The 20468-nt window shown below is 31.3% G+C and overlaps 3 protein-coding genes across 3 annotated transcripts; 1 reads left to right on the top strand and 2 right to left on the bottom strand.

The window, feature by feature from the left end:
* Positions 1–1980: 1980 nt before the first annotated feature.
* LOC105363149 (ubiquitin-like protein 7) lies at positions 1981–3842 on the bottom strand. The gene is made up of 4 exons (XM_011500763.1): positions 3291–3842; positions 2927–3144; positions 2705–2841; positions 1981–2632 (listed from the first exon to the last, which is right to left on the bottom strand). The coding sequence occupies exons 1-4, from the start codon at positions 3436–3438 to the stop codon at positions 2074–2076; spliced, it is 1062 nt and encodes a 353-aa protein (XP_011499065.1). The 5' UTR covers positions 3439–3842; the 3' UTR covers positions 1981–2073.
* Positions 3843–4393: 551 nt separating this feature from the next.
* LOC105363148 (UPF0428 protein CXorf56 homolog) lies at positions 4394–5443 on the top strand. Its single transcript, XM_011500762.1, has 4 exons — positions 4394–4624; positions 4709–4865; positions 4936–5164; positions 5243–5443. Exons 1-4 carry the CDS (start codon positions 4504–4506, stop codon positions 5381–5383), a joined length of 648 nt encoding a protein of 215 aa, XP_011499064.1. The 5' UTR covers positions 4394–4503; the 3' UTR covers positions 5384–5443.
* A 729-nt stretch (positions 5444–6172) lies between these two features.
* LOC105363146 (uncharacterized) lies at positions 6173–17459 on the bottom strand. Its single transcript, XM_011500761.1, has 14 exons — positions 17225–17459; positions 16562–16832; positions 16225–16452; positions 15957–16154; positions 14251–14358; positions 13608–14154; positions 10448–12831; positions 9912–10357; positions 9219–9459; positions 8958–9135; positions 8686–8877; positions 8066–8608; positions 7738–7992; positions 6173–7648 (listed from the first exon to the last, which is right to left on the bottom strand). The coding sequence occupies exons 3-14, from the start codon at positions 16419–16421 to the stop codon at positions 6503–6505; spliced, it is 6435 nt and encodes a 2144-aa protein (XP_011499063.1). The 5' UTR covers positions 16422–16452; positions 16562–16832; positions 17225–17459; the 3' UTR covers positions 6173–6502.
* Between the last annotated feature and the right edge of the window lie 3009 nt (positions 17460–20468).

Raw genomic sequence — 20468 nt, 5'->3', positions numbered from 1 at the left:
AAATAAAAAAAAATAGATAGCTGAAAAATTGTAATACATGTGATAGTTTATACGTTAGTGAGTGAAAAAATGTACTTAATAAAAGATTTGTAGTATAATATTATTTTTTTAAATTAATTGAACATTTTTCAAGCTTTTAATGTATGGATTTATTATTGTACGATTAAATTAGAACGGACAAGTTACATTGTTTTAATAAATTTTGTTATTGCTGTGCGTATGTTTAATACATAATTAATATAATCGATAAATTAAATGTATTTCATATAAAAATATGGATTTCACTACATACTTATTTAGTATATAATACACATACATAGTTATATTATATTCTATACAGTTTATAAAATTCATAAAAACTTTGCTTATTATTACTGTAAATAATATTTAGCGAAATTTATAATAAAAATAAAAATAAAAAACCTTGTTGAAATTGTTTTTATTGGCACTCGATTGAAAAATATAGAAGATATCATTTATAAAATAAAACTGACGGATCTTATTTATTTGATTAATTTACATTTATAGCCTTTAAATGTGTAGCTGAACATTTTTGTTATATTTAGTAATATTTCAATTTTTTTTCTTTTTAAATATTTTACGAACTCAATGATAGATCGTATTATTAACCATAAGGTGTATGACAATTTTATATGAAAGTCTCGGCAACATATTTTTATTAAAGTATTGCCAAATTCATATACCATACAAATAAATTGAACGATTGTAATTATATCGTTAATGGTTTAAAAATAATAAAATTATAATTAGAATTGAGCTTTGTTTAAAAATTTAATTTTTATTATTGTTTTCAGCATATTTTACTGATAGTCAGTCATGTATATTTTACGCTAAATATATTCTCCTTTTGAAAAAATTAACGTCACTGTTCTCAATAAGAAGAGAGTTGCAATGGAAAAATTTCGATTTGAACAAAGAGATTTCGCTGTTGCGTTGTCCGTGACGTTCAATGAATGATCAGAAATAGAAGGAGATAAATGTAATTTTAATATTTTCTCATTATTTATAGTTGCGTTGTAATTTGAAAATTTTGAAAAAGAACTTTTATTTTAAATCTTTAAAATGTACTTATTACGATGGTATGCATATTTGTTTATGTTTATTTTTCAATCTCATACCAAAGATTAATAAAATCTGTTGTTTTTTATTATGCTTTATTGCAATTTTATCTTTATTATAAATTCTTTTCTTTGTGACAATCATAATGGTACAAAAAAGAAAGCAATTAAAGATATATATTTTGCGAATGCCTTAAATAATATATAAATACTTCTGTTCGCTTAATAATATTAATAAAATTTTATTTCTAAATATGTTATTATTTTATTAAAAAGAATAAATTAAATACAAATCGACCCAGATTTCTATTAAAAAAGCGAGTAAATAATTAAAGTCCAAAAAATATTTTTTAAATACCGTTTGGTTTCATAATAACAATAAACCAGTTAATAATGTAAATGTCATTTTTCTTTTTGAACAGTTTGATTAAATTACTGATTTATATATCATAGTAAATTAAATAAACGTAACGTCTTTTTAACATAAATATACTGAAAGTCTAATAATGTGTACATAAAACAATAATGACTTCACAGATAAAAATATATTAAAATATAATTTTATTAGTATTTTAAAATTATTGTATCAATATTATAAAAATAAATCTACAAGTATGTAATTATATTCTATGCACATACCCGGAATTGTCTCGATGAATAATAACAAATTGCATTAGTATATAGTACTAGAGAAACTACAAATGTAATAACAAATAACATTGCCCAATTTTTTCTGTAAAATTCAATTTCTTCCTAATCTTATGTCAATTACTATAATGCAAATAAATCGACAATATACATAAAAATAAAATTGAACGATAAAATTAAAATGTTACATTAAAATATATAAAATGTATTAAAAAAAAAAAAATAATAATATAAAAGTTCTTTTTGATACATTTTAAATTTATGCTTTTATTTAAAAAGAGCAGATTCCAAAAGGATAATTTATAACTTATGCACTAAATTGATAATAGACTAATAGGTAAAAGGATTAATTAACACCAAATCCACATAGGAGTAATTCAACCGCAGCTTCGATGTCTCCATTTGTAATTCGTAATGCTCGAATATTTAAAGCATCATCTTCAAGGCCCATATCGTGCATTAATGATAGCACTAGATTTCCAGATGTTGGTGGATCTGCTTGTACAGGATTTGTAGGATTATTAGTGGCTGGATTAGATGCAAAGGCTTGTTGCATAGCTTGATTAAACATTTCAAATGTTATCTGTCCCATATTATTAGAGTTTGATGAACCAATATCAGGGTTACTGACATTATTAGGATTGAATAAGCTTGCTGTTATTGCTGCGAGAACTGGATCGGTATTCATTACTGAATTAGATTCATTTCGCGGCTGATTAACGTTATTGGATGGTTGAGTTGAATCTGACGATTGAGAAGAATCAGCAGCCATTTCCTCATCGTCGCTTAAATTCTCGTCTCTTATGAGTGCATTTGACGATGCTGCAATATTATGAGCTTCGTCGTGAATAGCTGATGCAATGTGCTGAGCTGCTTCGAAAAGCGCTGGATGTAATTTGGCAATTCTAAAAATTAAAATTTTATAAATTATGGATATATTACTTGATTAATCTATATATAAGCGTATAACTTCTCACTTTTTTATTGTATCGGCATTCGAAAAATGTATTATCAGATCTGGATCTTGTAATACGGCAATTGCAACAGCATCGTCGCTTAAATCAGGACAAAATGAAATAATATTTTCAGTAACCTCAGGTCTTTTCGCCAATTGCTATATCAAGATTTTAATTATAAAATTATCTCACAATCATTCATCATCTCATAATTAATCATTTTATATTTGAAAATGTACTTACCCGCATTGCTAATTCGAGCAATGGATTTCCAATACACGATTGAAATACCGATATCAACGTCTTCATATTTTTCTCAAAATTATTCATCGAAGTCGAGTTATTCTTCGCCACCTCCTTATTTTCTCTTCGTTTTAAAACATGAACCATCGAACCATCTTTTAATCCATAAGACTTCAGGGTACAATCGTTTTCAAGAAGACATCCACAATAAATAAGATCTGTAAAGATAATTGCATTACAATGCAATAAATGCATTATTCAATAACTATTCGATAAAATAATGTAAAATTCAACGATGACATTATAAATACTTATTTATAATACAAATATTGACAAATAAAGACATTATAATATAAATATTTACCGAACGAATCATTTGACAGGTTAGTTTGTTCCGCAGCTGTAATTCTCAATTTTTCCACTTTCTCTGTCAAATTGACATCACTTACTTTAATAACTGACATTTTTTCAACGGGAGCTAATCGAACACCCAATAACAGTTCCGAACCCATCTTTGACAGACAAGTTGAAATACGAACTGCTTATGCTGATAAAGCTTGTGATTATTTTGATATTTTTATCTTCGGTATTATACTTTAGGTCATCACCACCCACAAAGAAAGAGTATATACAGTGTATGTTTGTGTGTCAATTTTGTTGGTATATTAAGTGGCGCGTAAACAGAGGATCACAAAGGCCACAGCTTCTAATGTTCAGCTTTTCATTTATTTCAACAACTTTTATAATTAATATGTAAATTGTAAGGTCTTGAGCGAGCTATGTAATATAACCGTATGTTGCGAATGTATCATACGGCTAGGGTGTATCATACGACAAAGTATACAACATATACAAAATATAAAAAATTATTAATTTATGGCCAATGACATTTAATGCTTTATTGTTGCGATATGTTCGAGTATTAATATGAAAATAAAATTTCATCTCAAGTCAAAATATATATTATTTATTTCTTAACGTAAGTGCGCCCATAATCGTAATAATCTATCTGAAAATCTTTATGCAAGTAAATAACGCATAATCCATATTCTTCTAAATAAGAATAGAAATTTTTCTAATTCACAATTATGAGATGTTTTGGGCAAAATAAATAAAATAAATACCCAACAATGGTATAAAATACTTAATTAAATCTCTATTTTTCTATGATTTTCTAGGCAAAGTGAACATACCCAATGAATAAAATAAGATTGGGGGGATGAATAAATCCGTTAATATTTTCTTAGTTTTTCGTTTTCTTTAAATTTCGGATGACCATAACAGCCAATAGAGATAGGTAGGATTGCACTGTTTCATCCAAATGTTTTTACATAATTAACTTGGAAGCTTATCTTAAAAAATCCAAGACTGAATTTAAATGAAATTCATCTACGCAGCAGGTTAAATGCGCGTTTATACATTTTAATCATATAATCATATAATCATATAATCATATAATCATTTAATCATATAATCAGCGTCGACAATTAAGTTAAGGTTAGCCCATAGGGTATCATCAATAATTAGATTTTGTTGTGATATATTTAATTGTTATAAGCGAAATACGCGTTTAAATAATGCCAAAAGTTGTTTCAAGGAGCATAGTTTGTTCGGATACGAAAGATCAAGAAGAGTACAGCGAAGAAAAACCTCTGCATACTTATTATTGTATATGCGGACAAATGACACTTATATTAGGTTATTAACATATATTATTATATATTTGCCCTTATTTATAATCATGTAAATATAAAGTAACGCTAATGTTACAAATCAATTTAGATTGTGCTTTGGAGAAGCTGCCACTTAGAAAAAGAGATGGTGCTAGAATTATTGATGGAAGCAAACACGCTCATAAGATGACAAGCGAACAAGATGAAATTACATATTTGAAACGACCCAAGGGTATTGAAAAACAGTATAGGCAAAAATGTAAAAAGCACGTATTTATTTTATATTTCATATTGTGTATCGAATTAATAATTTTTATTGTAATTTTTTTATTTAAGATGCGGCTTATTTCTCTATTACAAACATGAATTTACACCAAACATTGTATTTATTGTTAAGGGATCTGTTGTTAAAAGTTCAGGAGAAGGTCCTATGACTGACATTTATAATCAGGTAGAAGTAGAAAAACCTAAAAAAGTTATGGTAACTAAACATACAAAGAACATGGGAAAATTCAGCTCCGTCACCGTTTCAACAATAGATGAAGAGGAAGACGAAATTGAAGCTGTGAGTTGTCGTTTAAATGCCATTATCATTAAGCTTCTCAAATAATATATTTCTTAATTAATTTATTATTATGTACAGAGAGAGGTGGCAGATTCTTACGCAAATAATGCTAGAATTATTGAAAAACAATTAGAGAGAAAGGGAATGAATAAGCGAAAAACTATGCTCCCACCACCATCGGATATTAAAAAAACAAGAGGAACACTGTTGGATATATAATAAGCGTATAAATAATTATTTCCATGAATTTAAGATACTTAGAATTAAATAACATACCAATTTAAACACTGTTCTGAATTATTTATTAACATGACATAAAAGTAAATATTTAAAATATATATCGCAATGACTAGAGATAAATGTTGCATAGAAATATACATTGTAAAATAGATATATATAAATTTTGTAGATAAATAGAATAAACTAAATGTACAGTAGGTGTGAAAGAGAATTTTAATGCAACAGTATTTTATGTAAACAGATTTATACAAATGTATGCATGGATGGCAACGTTGAGACTGTTAAAGAAATGTTTTTGCTTTAATTAAGGTCAAATTGCTTTTTCTCCGAATGGTTAAAAACGCTATTTTGCATAATGAATTACGATGAATTGCACTTACTCAAAAAATTGATAAATTTTACATGTTGATGATCAAACATTATTTTGTTTATCGCATCATATATTTGTTAGATGCACGATATACAGATTTCCTATACTTGGATAATAAAGCACGTAATTAAATTGCACGAGCTACCACTCTTTATTTAATAATAAAATCTAACCTACTCGTTCATAAAAATTATAACTGAAAGAGTATCTCTAACAGTCGCAGATCAAATATATAATATTGGTCTTAATTAACTCTTTAACATTTGTTTCTCATTATTCTAATAATTTTAACAAAGAATAATATCAATTAATATTTCAGTATTAATCGTTCGATAATAAATCATCAAAATTTTTAACAAATTGAAAATTGTTTTTATAAATTGTAAAACATTTCCTTGTTAGCTTAAAGAACTAAAAATCAATGCAATATAATAGTGTACAAAACTTCAACATCACTATGATAATTATTATTAGTACGAGTTTCAGTAGCGATTTGAAATTCCTTGTGATTTAAATTTACAAATCCATGCTGCTTTTTATCAGCTACCCTATGAAATTTCTATGAAAAATTCATTTACCAATCAAGCAGCCCTCTAATAATAGATTAGATTGCCATATTCTCTTAAATACATGTGACACATTCTATGTAGGTTACTGATAAGGATGGTTAATGTTCTATAGAGCATAATTAATGCAATGTACAAATACATTATTATCGGGCATTTAGATTAAAGGTCGATGGCTGCCGTCTGAATATCCGATTTGTTTAAAATCGTTGGCTCGTCTTTCAAAAATGTACCTGATCTTGAACTTTGGTTAAGGAACTTGGGACCTTCTTTATCAGCTGTGACAGTTGTTTGGGACTTGAGTTTATTGGAGGACTTATCTTGGAACTTATTTGGCTTCTGCTTGCTGGCTGTCACGATCGTTGACTTACTAAGCTTAGAACCGATGTTAGACTTTGGTGATCTTTTAGTTGCGGGGCTAGAACTAGACCTCTGATTGTTAGTAACAGTCTCATCCTTCCTCTCATATTTTTCGGATTTAATGGAAGCACCGATATAGGACGACTTCATTGAATGCATACTTTGACGCAAGCTCGTTCGTATCATGGTGGAGCTATTTAATGCCTTACTTGGAATGTCGGGTGCTTTTGCAGCATCCAGAAGACTCTTTCGCAGATTGAGAGAGCCTTGATAGGTATTTATTACAGCAGCAGCTCTACTTCTACTAGCTGCCGTGGAGTTTTCTAAGGATCGACCCGGCCTGCGTGCCGTGGATGGGGTATTACGTTGTTGAGACGGAGGTGATGATTTCTTTAACTTTTCATAACTTTGCGTTTGGTTGTGACTCAGATTTGTAGCTACTTTCCCTAAAACCGGGGACGACTTGTTTGTAATCATGGATCTGGGAGTGGTTATCGATGTTATATCGGTCATTAAGCTATCCGTAGACATTGAAGTGTCCATTCTATTTGTTTTCTTTATTAGCGGCTTCTTTTTCGAATCAGCCAATGAGTCGATCGATAAACCAGACTCAACCTTTTTTATTTTCAACAAAGGTGACTCTGGTCTTGTGATACCACAGCTTTTACTCGATATATCCTTCTTAACGCTTAAACGAGAACTTGACTCCGTAAGACTATCGTAAGAGAGAGCTTTACCATCCTTTTTTATCGGAACTTTATTAAGGGTTTTTGTTAATGTTTTCTTTTCGGCTGCGCGCTTCATCGCGGGACTCGAAGTTCGCGATGAATCCGAAGATGAGATCATTATTTTCTTTCTTTGTTGTCCTAATACTTTATCTTGATTTGGTTGTGCCGCAGACTCCTTCGCTGCTATTCTATTTCTTGGCTCGAGGTATCTCGATTTTACCTAAAATTCACAAAACAATAGCATTTAGTTTATAAAACTGAAATAAAGTAAAATGCGTTTTAAAGTGGATATCTTGCTTTTGTCATTACTTCGATTTTATTTGGCCAGGACTTGGGCCTCGAAACACCGCTCGTATCATTGCTTAACTTATCATTATGTAATTTTCGTTCTAAGGGATCGGTTTTTGGTTTATTCATAATTTTTCTTGTTTGAAGAAGTGGCGTTTGCTTAAATGTTCTATCATTGTGTTCGGAGATAGCCATCTTCATTCTACGTAAATCAAAATTTTTACTCGGTGGCGTTCGATTTACAGGCGTTTTTGATTCCTGACTTTGTTTTGGATCCTAAAAGAATAGATAAGCGAGTATGATAGGAGGCAATATCGATCGAGGCAAACTAACGTGACGCAATAATTACCTTTAAGAAATTTGAGTGCCTGGATGGCCTCTTAGAGGGAGCCTCGTTTGGTAATATGACGAGGCAAGCGAGAGTTTGGATACGATTACGGATATCCAAATCCATTTTAAGCCATGCATTAGTTCTCGATGCTCTTGCTGCGTCTCGTATTAGAGATTTTTCCACTTGAATTCTCATCTTACTTATCAAATCCATAAACAATGAATTCCATTTAGACTTTGCACACTCAGCATCATCGGCTAATTGGCAATTTAGCATTTTATCGAGTCTTGCGTAAGCCTTGCAAGCTTGCTCGGGTGATAATCGTTCAGCAGCCGCCAGAAGATGATCTTCGAGGCGACTAATGTTCCAAGTTAATTCTCGATTGAGACTTTGAAAGTTCTCGTTATTAAGCACACCGGAATAATTATCTGTCAGGTATTTCATACAAGCGTCTAGAAGATTGGAAGCTAATCGGAAAACTGGCTCGGCCCATCGAACATTGGGTAATGTAGTTAATAGCTTGTCACAGTCCATTATACTTTGCAATATATTATCCAACGACTAAGAAAATGGACACTTCCATTATCGTGGTAATCGACAAGTATATTTAGAAATAATTGCAATTATTTTATACTTACCATGTGAACGATATGTTGATGATAACATTTATCCATTAATTCTCGAGGGAGGGTTGCGAATTCTTTGGAAGGCCATATTCTTACAAAATGACGTGTTACCCATTTCAGTGATTTTCTATAGAGTTCGTCTAAACCATAAGCGGCTGCCAATGGCATACATTCTAATACACCCACTGAGCAACCAGTGCATGGCTATAAAAGAAGATTTTTAATTCAACTCTAATTTTTTAAAATTTCTAAAATTCAGATAATTCTTTACGTTAAAAACTCACTTTATGAAATAAATGGCAATATTTTACTTTTAATGTAAAGCCTATGACTTCTTTCAGACCCTCTAGGCATAGCATATCCGCTAATGTAGCCAATTCAACGATACTTATAGAATCCGGTATGCAGCTTTCACCGCTGTAGATGTGACAGAGTGCAAAGTGAACCGCATTGTATGAATATCTGCGTACATAATGATTTATTAGCAATAAATAATGTTAAGGTTAAACGTTCAAATGGTAAATGTTAATCGCCGTTTTACCTACCCTTGTAACGATATAATATTTCCGGTGCTTTCGATCCAACTCCCACTTAATATAGCTGCAAAGTATTGACAACGAGAGCTTAATATGCATTTGTGTGCCCTTATACGCCGACCAGCAACGTCAATTGTCACATCGGGATTGATTTCCTCGAGAAACATTCTAAGTAAATCCTCTCCCAACCTGTTGTAGGGTTTTCCCATTGCAAAGCTCGTAGAAGTCTCTGTCTCCTCGGTGCTTTCTTCTTGAAATTTAAGGGCAGGAATGAAGGACAATTTTCAGTATCATTATATTAAAATAAGATGAGAAATTAGGTGAAGAATTCGTTCGAGTCAAAAGTAAATTTCTTTTACATATTGTCTCATTATTTGTGTGGAACGCGTCACTCGAAAGTAAATTTATCAGTTATTCGTATGCTAATAACATTCTTCAAAATCATTTAATCTTTACATTTTCATTTTAATATACTTTATTATTTTATGTGATAGATTTTTTTTTTTTTTTTTTTTTTATTTGATATCCGTTACAATTACATATTAATATTATAATAGAAACGACGTAGTGAATAACTCAAAATCAACGATTCCTTCAAATTTATCAATTTCAATGTCAAATGAATTCTATTTATCTCATTTAATATCATATAAATAAATCATTATCAATGATATTACAATTAGTTTAGAATAAATTTTTTACCATGTGCAGAACGACCGACGCTGCTCTGTAAGCTGGATATGTCAGATTCGGAAACAACAGCTTCGCAATCGCCTTCGGTGCTAATCTCATCGAAAATTTCTATTTTAGATTGTCCACTAGTGCTAGTGGTATTAAAGGAGAGCTTTTTATTAAAAGTCCTGTGTATGGGTTCGACCGTTCTCGCCGTCATTACCAATTTGCTTTCGATCCACGACATCTCGGTGACGCTATTGCTCATACGATATGGGCTTTCACGGATCGGAGCTTCGATCGTGCTTGAACTTATGCTATTAGAAAGTGGCCTTTTATCCAAGTCGGACAGCTTGACGAAGTTGTTTATAGGCGCCAGCCTCGGTGCATTAGCTTTGATTTGCCTCTCGTTGTTTCGTAAATGTTGACGATTATTATCTTCGTGAATCTTGATGGGTTTTACCCCCGCTGCAACTCTAAAATCAAATGAAAAATTGTGCTAAATAGGGGAGGAATTTTTGGAGAAAATTCGTTAAGCTCTCGCGAGGTTGCATTCACGGCCTTACATCTGTTGCGTTGTGCTCGTGGAGTCATTGTGCTTCAACTCAAGATTCTCACTAGTGGAAGAAGTACAGCTGGCGCTGCTACTGACGTCGAAAGTCTCGCTCTTGCGGGTTCGGTTAGTCTCGCTGCTATCGGTCGGCGTCTTTTCCCACACAGAGTTTTCGGAGTAACAGTCGTCGCGTTGATTGGGCTTAGCACGTGACTCGCTCATCGCCTGTTCCTTAATGGCCTCGAGCTCTTGATGATTGCGACTCTTTAGACTTAGGAGTAGCTCCTCGTCGATCACTTGGACGTGCGAATTGGGTGGCGTGTCCCCGGGCTCGTACTCGGGATCGCGTGCCGGTGTGTCACCAACGATTTTACGAAACTCACCGATGCGCTCGACCGAGAGACTTTGGGCGCGCTTGTGGGACTTCTTGGGTACGGTGGGCGTCGATTGTTCGGAAGCCGTGGGTGTATGCTCGTTGCTCTTGTCGGTGTTCCAGGAGTGACGTTTAAAGGCCGGACGTGAGCTAGAAAGAGTGCGCCGCCTTACGAGCGGCGAATCCGACTCTATGAACATAAATACGCCGGGTTTCGATTTCTTCTCGATGATCGTTTGTTTCTGTTCGCTGCCGCTATCAGCGAGTTTCGAGGATGAAGTCGATTTCACGATACCAGCCGCGCCTTCCGGCTCACTAAGATCAATAAACATGGAGAACATGTTCTTTTTGCTGTCGCCGGGTTGGCTCGTGGTCATGGAGGCGTTCTTACCGAAAGGACAAACGAATTTTTCAGGAGGCTTCTTCTCGGGCTTGTTCGACAGATCGATGAAAAACTCGCAGTAGCTCTTTTCACTGGCGATGTCACTGGCGCGCCGCCTATGAGAAATTGGTAAGTCTTTGAGTCGCCCTTTCTGGTCCTGGGCGTCGTCGAGATTAACAAAATAACCGAGGCTCGAGTGTTGCGCCTTTTCCTTATCCTTTTCCTTGTCTTTGTCGGGATTAAGACTGGACGTGGAGAAACTCGAGGACATGCCCGTTTGTAATTCTCGGCTTCTTTTCGAAATCGAAGGCTTGTCAATGCTGTTGTTACGACAGTCGCTCATATCTACGACCCAAGCAGTCGTCAACGTCCTATTGGCCTTTCTTGATTGCGACTTCTCTTTTACCGGAGTCTCGAGGTTGTTGACAAAACCCCCGGATACTATCGGAGTCACTTCGGTTTTACGCCTGATAACTGGACTGTTTGTAGGCTTTTCTTGATTCGTGCAAATCGCTCCACCGGATAATATAGGCACGACCTCGTTACGTCTAAGTTTCGGAATATCTCTGCTTAGACTTAAATCATCGTTGACATTAAGAGGCAAACTATTGAAAGGTATCTCAAGGTCGTTTGCAAAATTATCCAATAATTTATCGCTCGTGCTCCTAGATAAACAATTAACGTCCTTTTCTATATCAACGTCTGACAATAATCTATCAGCATCGCTTTCCTTTTCCGATGCGTCGAGTTTGTATTTATCTAAAATAACGTTAAAAGAAGTGGTAGGAGGACCTTTTGAATCTGTATCAGGAGGTAAATCGTTAATAGTCATTGAATCAGATTGAGCCGCGCTATCCAAATAAGGATTGTCATCTATAAGATGTTGAGAATATTGAGTAATTGAATTCTGAAAAACAAGATTACCCTGACGTCTTTCGTACTCTTGCCTAAGACTCGATAACTTTTCGTCATTTGCATCGAGCTCAAACGTATTTCTTCTAATGAGCGAAGCTCTCCTATCTATTTTCTCATCTTGCTCTTCATCTGGTTGTTCCTCTTGTTTTTCAAATTGTTCATCGTGTTGTTTCTCATGCTGTTGCTTTTCTTGAGGATTCTCTTGACACTCGAAATCGATATCGGCCATGTTATTGTTCATTTTTCGTATGCCATCGACTTTTGTATTATCTGGACATGGTGAATGCTGTGTACTTTCTCCACTATCGGCTTCCTTCACTTCTACCGTTAGAGATTCCTTATTAGCACTTTTGTAATTATTCACATCGTCTTGTATAACAAGTGAATCCATTTTCTTAGTTTTTCGATATTCTCCGAATGGCTCGAGACATTCGGTGAGCTTGACATTTTGCTTAAACTCTTTTGCCTCGTTATATTGACACTGTACGTTTGCCTTTTGATTAGGAAGCTTCAATGAATCATTATGAAATAGATTATTTGATTTAGACGTAGGAATGTAACAGCTGCTAGGTGGCTGTGGATTAGACCAGATTAATCGTTCGTTAATGTCATTTGAGTATCCAACGACGTTCTTTGAAGTTACATCTATATCGTCATTCAATGTTGAGGCGTCGATAAAATAATAGTTGCTACTTCCTGAAGAACTGTGTATGTCAATATGTTGTTTCTAAATCAAGTAAAATATTTTATAACTTACATTTTCATGTTTGATTAATTAACTTTTACAGTTATTCTACATTTATATTTATTATCAAAGCGAAGATATAAAACGTATTCAATAGAATTGGTATAATATTTCGAGTGGCTTAATATACGATTTAATGGATTAATTTTAAAAAAATTATGCCAAATTGACTCAACAAAGGATAAAAAATTGCTTTGAACTTTCATTCTTATGATTTTAGCACTAGAATTTCATTGTAATTCGATGTAGAAGGGCAAGCTCACGCAATAAGAAAAATGTACTATCTCTAAATAATGATAAAATTCTTTTGATAATAAAATTATCATTTCATTATCTGAATTATCTTAATTTTGTGTTGTGAATTTTCCAACACAATTGTAAAGTTTATAAGATAGCGATAGAAATGACTGCGAAAACGAAACGATCGATCGATGTGTTAGATACCAATATATTAAAATTATTTGTTAATGTATAGATCTAATTAATATTCGAAGTACAGAATATTTTAATTCTTAATTAATAAATATAACATCGATTGAATTATTATACATTATCGTTTGTATGAAAAAATTAGAGTTCATTTTTATTAAATTTTATTAACATTGTTTAAGTAATTATAATTGAAACAAATTATTAACGTGTTATAAGTGCATTTAATTTTTAACAAATTAAACTATTAGCTTAATTAACGCCAGTATAAAATATATCTATTTATTTCATTTTATAACTTCTATCAATTCATAAATAAAGGTATTCACCTCGATAAGAATATTTGAATTTTTTCCATTTTGAGTGATCTTCTCTTCTCTTAACAGTTTATCATCATTTTTTTTACTATTATTACTACATAATAAATTGTTTGCTTCATTAAATCCAAACGATGATGTGGGAACGTATAATTTGACTTGGTCATTGGTATCCTCATCACTTTCGCCATTCAATTCATAAAATGGGTCACTTAATACAAGATTTTCATACTCTGATATTTCATCTTTTATTTTGCTGATATGTCTTGGAGAGGCTTCTCGTTCAAAAAAATTATGTTCGGTTGAAATATTTGTCTTTTCGTAAGATATGGATTTTCCATTATTTCTTTTTAAAATTGACGATTCATTTGGCTCATCCAAATCAGTACTTGAATTTTCAGAAATAGTTTCTTGAGGACTTATCATCGATCCTGTTTCTAATCCAGAGTCAGCCATATCTGATGATACTGGACTGTTGTCATTCACATCTGTCGTTGACACATTTCCAAGAGGATAATGATTCATGTAGTAATTAATGTCTTGACTACAATTCGATTCTCTATTCAAACAAAATTATTAAATAAATTTTATTCTCTTATTATCGTGAATATTTAAAAGTTTTAATTCTTTTAAAGAAACAATCAAACGAACAAACCTTAGCGGTATCTCGTGAGTATTTTTTGAAAGTAACGAAGAATTATTTAATATAATTTTGATGAAAAATTGTTCGTAGTCTGAAATATCCAAATTAGTATACAAAAGCCTGAAATTTAATATATCATAATGGTATTATTGATGTCATAATGAAGCTTAAATTAAAATATATATATTAACCAATATTTAAGTTGAAATTAAATTTAGCAGCATATATAGCAGTAGTAATATATACAGTCACTAAATAAAAATATGTACTGTATAATATATAGTTTATGTACTTGAAGTAGTAATATATATATATATATATAAAAAAAAAAAAAAAAAAATACACACACACATTACTACATTTAATCGTTATTATTCATAATTTCACATTAAATCAATAACTAATTATTTTACTCTGAATTACTGAATGAACCAACTCGTATATTTTAATGTTTAATGAGTTATAAATATGATATAAAATGAATTAATTTTTTATGATGTAGAATGTATTCTTTTAACAAAATTATTTAAACAAAATTCGTTTTTCTTAACAATACGTTACATTGATCTTCGCTTCAATACAAATCAGCATCATTAATCATTAGAAGAAGAAAATTCAATTGCAATAACATTTTATACATGTAGATTAATTAGTATCGTGGCAAGAATTAAAATTCATATTTTATTTTAATCATTAAATTTAACAAATAAGTTTACGATAATTATATGAATTTATACAAAAAAAGAGATAGCTAATAGTTTGTAATTATAATTAAAATTATATTTCATATAATATTTTATTTTCAATGTCTTTTTATCAATATTAAATGTTATGAACTTAGTTATGGAAAAATTGTAAAAAAAAATCTTATTCGACAATTGTATATTTTTAATTTCAATTATTTCTATTTATTTCGTTTTTTTTTTATGTACATGCGCTATAAATCTCTTCTACAAATATAGAATTTTTTAATAACCTACGAACATTTAGATATCAAAATGTATTATTCGATATTCTTATTTCTGTATATTATTTAACATTTAGATACGAGTGCACGTAAGAGAAAACTGTTTAAAATTTTTCATTTACATTCTTTGTGTATCATAATTTGAGTAATAATGAAATTATTTTAAATTTAATTATATCAAGGGTATCTTATAATAGAAAATTTGTGGTTTATGTTTTTTCTCATAACCGATTGCATTTATATATGAAACTATTTTACATTAGTATTTTTTATAATTAGCCATCATACTGGGTTCGTTACAAATAAATTCTGCCAACTATTTATAAATTATATTAATATTATTTATGAAATTATTAATTAGCTGTCTAATAAAGATATAAAAATATGAATATTAAAATTATGACTCATTTGAATAGAAAATAGAATACTTAATGAACATAGAATTTAACTCTGAATATAATAGATACGCATAGTCATTCTCATCTCATTAAATTTTACAAAAATTGATATTAACAATTTCTTTTTTAGTTTCAGAGCCAAGTTGGGTTGAGTTGAAACGATAAATTAAAATTATAATTATCAATAATCAGTATTCTTTAACGTTAAAAGATAAAATATAAAGATACATTAGATTTAAAATGGATTTTTACAAAAAAGTATAAATTTCAGACTAGCTTTATTTATTTGATAAATGAAAAGTAAATAGCAAAAAAGAAAATCATAATATTTATGTGATAAACATGTTAAATACCTTATGAAATGTTTAATTTGACAAAAAAGTCTGAGTTGTTTAACATAATAATGTGCAGTTTTATTTTTATATAAAAAATGTGGTCTAAGGATGTCGTAAAACAATGGTGATCTAATCCTAATAATGCATTGATTGGTTTCTATTACTTTATATCCATATATAACTTTCAAGTCGCAGTGTAGAGATTCGCTAAATATTCTAAACAAAAGAATACACAGAATTCTTTAATTATTTCATATTTTAAAAATAATATTATTGTTACAAGTACCTGTTAATGTCCTGACGTAATAAATTAATATGTCGTTGATAAAGATCTTTAAATTCTTTTTCCTCCTGATCGGTACTTATATCTCCTACTGTTTTACATTTACAATGAGAATGATAATAACAATTAGATGACAAACTTAACGTCGCTTGAATTAGTTTTCCATGTTGTTTGGTCCTCCTGCTACTACCTCCAGCCATGAGGCATGACTATTATTTCATTCCTATCCACCTTAAAATTTACATATTATTTTCATTATCCAAAAACAAGCGAGCTTTAGCTATTGAATTTACATGTATATCAAGATTGGGCAAGATAATAATAAAATAAAATAACGCACCTGTAAGAAAATGAAATATCATATTTTTAAGCATCGTCGAGATAAGAATCAGGTAGTCCTCATAACGTTGGCACTTGTTACGATTCAAATAAATTGGCATGAACATTCGATTTAATCTCACTATTGTAACTACATATAAGACCTGGCTTCATTAATTAAGCAGTAAGAGTTTGTATTTAACTTGTTTTAACAGTTAAACTATGCGGAATGCTATCGAAAGTCGAAACCACGCATACGTATAAAAATTAAGCGAGATCTAGCGAAAGTGCTTCTGCGGAAAAAGACAAGTGTTAGTCATGTGTGTATATTTATATGTATTAATAGATATAACCTGTCAAGCACAAACGCTAATTAGAAGCTGGTCAATTAGCTTGTGTTCCGGCTTTAAGGGAGGGATCGATTGAATTTCGGAAAGTCTAATAACGAAAATGCCAAGAGTTCGAACGAGGATTCAGCTAAAATAATGAACGACGAAATGTTGACGCCGAAGCCAAACGTATGTACATTAAAGTTTCGACAAGTTCACGCCTGGCTGGTGTGTATATATATATATATATATATATATATATATATATATATATATATATATATATATATATATATATATATATATATAAGTGTGTGTATAAGTATAGTTGATAGGGGCTCAATGCATATACACACCTCTTTCACGGCTGTCATTCGTACAGTTCCGAATCGTAGTCGCTGATTTCGTTTTAGCTTGGCAATTACTTCTTGCGCAACAAACACTCTTGTGCTCTTGCACGCGCTCGCTCGTTTCGCCGAAACTTTGCCAGCAGTGATGCCGTGGGCCACTTGGGCTTGCTAATCGAGGCTTACCATTTAAACGACAAATTATTGATCGATATACACTATACACTCACAGCAAGAATTTCGCGCTACTGACGTTCCATAGTCCATATAAACGTAGCGCTCCTCTACGATCGAATATTGACTCGACGTAGCGCCCTCTAGCGCCCGTACGCTACCCCCTTCCGGAACTCCGTTTACCTAACGAGTGATAAGCTTTCGTGATTAATGCACAGATGACGGTATTACATTATGGAGGGTATCGACTTTGCGGTCGATTATTTGACACGTCGTCGTCATCGTCGTCGGGCGATGCAACAAGTGTTGGAGTAACGACGACGATGACCACGACGACGACGACGACGACGATGACAACGGCAGCGACGGCAGCGACGGCAGCGGCAACAACCAATGCCAAGAGTGACATTGGATTTTAATCGAGGGCGGCAAACGCAGAGGCAAGCGCTAATTACAATTTATAGGTATAGTCGTTAATAGCAATTGGACTATTGTTGGAATTTGCCAGTAGGAGCGGTAATTCACTTCAATTGCTGCTCGAACAAAAACGGCTTAGCGACCGATGCATAAACTCCCGGCTTCCATTGCAATTTCAGCGGATTTTGTGATTTTTTTTTTTTTTTTTTTTTTTTTTTGCCGCAATATATAACGCGTAAGACCGATTCTCCTGCGTATATATATATATATATATATATATATATATATATTACATTGACCTTACAATTGTTTGACACGAATATACCTAGCATAACTAAATGTCTGCTGACCGGCTAATCCTAAGTATTTTCCAATAAGATTGTTTCTTAAATTGGAGGTAATAAAGTGGCCGTTATTTTACAATCGACTACAAACAAAAACAATAGAGAGAAAGTCGCGTCTCCGAGAGCGTAAATATGATTATTAAAATGGATGGAGCACCGATAGCTCAATAATGTTTAACAATAAGCTGCTTCACCACACTGTCTCTTACGCATTGACCTAGCTAATGATGTATTGCTGAAATTTAAATTTTACGCAGGATATACATGTCTCTCTTTTCATTTCTTTTTTTTTATTTAAAATATATAAAGTGAGGTGGAAGAAATTGAAGTTGTGAAAGCGAAGTGTCGAATAATAATGAAATGAACGATGGCGTAGAACGATTAACTATCTAGGTGCTCTAATATCATAAAAGCAATAATAACATCAATAGAAACAACAACAACAACAACAACAACAACAACAACAACAACAACAACAACAACAATTAATAAATAAATACATAATAATAATATTAATAGATACCGAAGCAATATCATTTAGAATGGTTAAAAAGATTTACAAATACATACATTCGCTGAATGAAAAACAGTTAGAAGACCTGTTAATAGAGTAGAAAGCTAGTATATTCATTAGTAAATTGTCTACGTATTACTACTACAAATGCCATAATAATACGCGGTAACTGCCATTTCGAACATAAAGCAAATGCGGGCAGCATGCCATATGATCCTACAAATGACAATTCACAAGACGATACGAATAGCCGATTATACGGGCTTTATGATAAAAGTCCAAAAGTTTGTAATAAACCGCGTAGGTTAATCTATACATAAACGACGTATAAAGTTGTTTTCGATTTTATGAGGTCAGTGGACGAGAAAGTTAGTGTAGAGCATCGATTGACTTGCTCTTTGATTTTCAAAACATCAACCGATATTTCAACCCGATTGTTTAAAACATTAAAAACAATAAAGCATTGTGCGAGATTACAGGACACATTTTTCTTTACATGCTCAATAATTTATTATGAATATTATGAAGGCGTTGTAAATGTCTGAAAGTGAACACTTATAATTATTGTGATAAAGTAAACGCAAGTTATAGACACTTTATCATATACAAATGTGGTTAAATTTATATTGAAATTTATATGAACAGACAAAAAAAAAAAAAAAGAAAATATCTCCAACATAACAAAAAAAAAAAAAAAAAGAAAAAAAGGAAGAAATATTAATGCAGTTTCAAGAAATCGCAAGTTTTAGCTAAGAATTATTGGGCTGAAATTTGGAGATAATTTTGTTTAAGTAATTGACATTCATCAGCGCGTTGCAGTATAATAACAATAATAATCTTTGTAATAATGGGTTTTTCATTACACGACTTTAATATTATATTCAAGGAACGTAAATGAATATACGAATAAAATTATTTTCTCGAAGAATAGTGTGTCGTCACTTCTTAGCGAAGAAGCTTGCGTTATCTTTTAATATAATAATTATATTCCATGATTCATGTTCGTTAAAATTCAACATTAATGATTCATTTTACTACCGTATGACGAGACAATTTCTCGATTCGAATGATAATATTTTCTCTCAGTTATAAAGTAGTAATATTTTTTTCTTTTATTATGAAAAATCATTTAAACTTTTGTCTAACGCTATTATGTCTAATTAAATCAGTGAATATAAAAATATATTGAAGGGATAGATAAATTAACGTATAAAGACTTTTTTTTTTTTTTTTTTTTTTTTTTTTTTTTTTTAATATAGTATTTCTTTAATATTTCTATATTTATTTTAATAATAAAAAAAAAATAAAATAAAAAAAAAATTGTGTGAACAAAATCGCACGATACATGGAACAAAAATTAAAGAAAAGAATTAAAAGTTATAAATGAGTAAGAAATCGAGCTTTACTTCATCGAACATATGGCATTATTTAATTTTTATTTTAATACGTTAAGAAACTTGTTTTAGCATATTTTAGCAGACTCGCAGAATACATTTTTATTCTGGAAAGAGTAGAAAATCAGAGTGCAGCTGCCCAAGTATCGATATCTACATTAAAAAAGAAAGTGGCGCCTTAAAGTTATTGCACGAAATACATAAAATTTGTTCGATTACGTTATAAAGAATACTTAATCGCTTACAATATGGTCGTTAAAAATTTCAACTACAAATAAATATGTAATGTATCTGTTTACTGGTAATATATAGACAGCTACACTCTCAACTATTCACTTATGAATAATCTCGACTTATTCAGATAGAAGAATGATTTTAATGACATTATGCACATAAATACTTTACGATCG

The sequence above is a fragment of the Ceratosolen solmsi genome, unplaced genomic scaffold (assembly GCF_000503995.2).
Source record: "Ceratosolen solmsi marchali unplaced genomic scaffold, CerSol_1.0 scaffold27, whole genome shotgun sequence".
In the NCBI taxonomy this organism is placed as follows: domain Eukaryota; kingdom Metazoa; phylum Arthropoda; class Insecta; order Hymenoptera; family Agaonidae; genus Ceratosolen; species Ceratosolen solmsi.
Note: the sequence above shows the minus strand (reverse complement) of the source record. Positions and strands in the feature narration are given on the sequence as shown.

Coding starts and splice junctions, on each gene's coding strand:
- LOC105363149 (XM_011500763.1), bottom strand. CDS start 3,438: ATGGGTTCGGAACTGTTATTGGGTGTTCGATTAGCTCCCGTTGAAAAA. Junction 3,145..3,290: donor CCTGTCAAATGATTCGTTCG/GTAAATATTTAT, acceptor TTATCTTTACAG/ATCTTATTTATTGTGGATGT. Junction 2,842..2,926: donor TGCTCGAATTAGCAATGCGG/GTAAGTACATTT, acceptor ATCTTGATATAG/CAATTGGCGAAAAGACCTGA.
- LOC105363148 (XM_011500762.1), top strand. CDS start 4,504: ATGCCAAAAGTTGTTTCAAGGAGCATAGTTTGTTCGGATACGAAAGAT. Junction 4,866..4,935: donor TATAGGCAAAAATGTAAAAA/GCACGTATTTAT, acceptor TTTTTATTTAAG/ATGCGGCTTATTTCTCTATT. Junction 5,165..5,242: donor AGGAAGACGAAATTGAAGCT/GTGAGTTGTCGT, acceptor TATTATGTACAG/AGAGAGGTGGCAGATTCTTA.
- LOC105363146 (XM_011500761.1), bottom strand. CDS start 16,421: ATGGCTGGAGGTAGTAGCAGGAGGACCAAACAACATGGAAAACTAATT. Junction 12,832..13,607: donor ATTCAAATATTCTTATCGAG/GTGAATACCTTT, acceptor TACTTGATTTAG/AAACAACATATTGACATACA. Junction 10,358..10,447: donor ACGAGCACAACGCAACAGAT/GTAAGGCCGTGA, acceptor ATTTGATTTTAG/AGTTGCAGCGGGGGTAAAAC.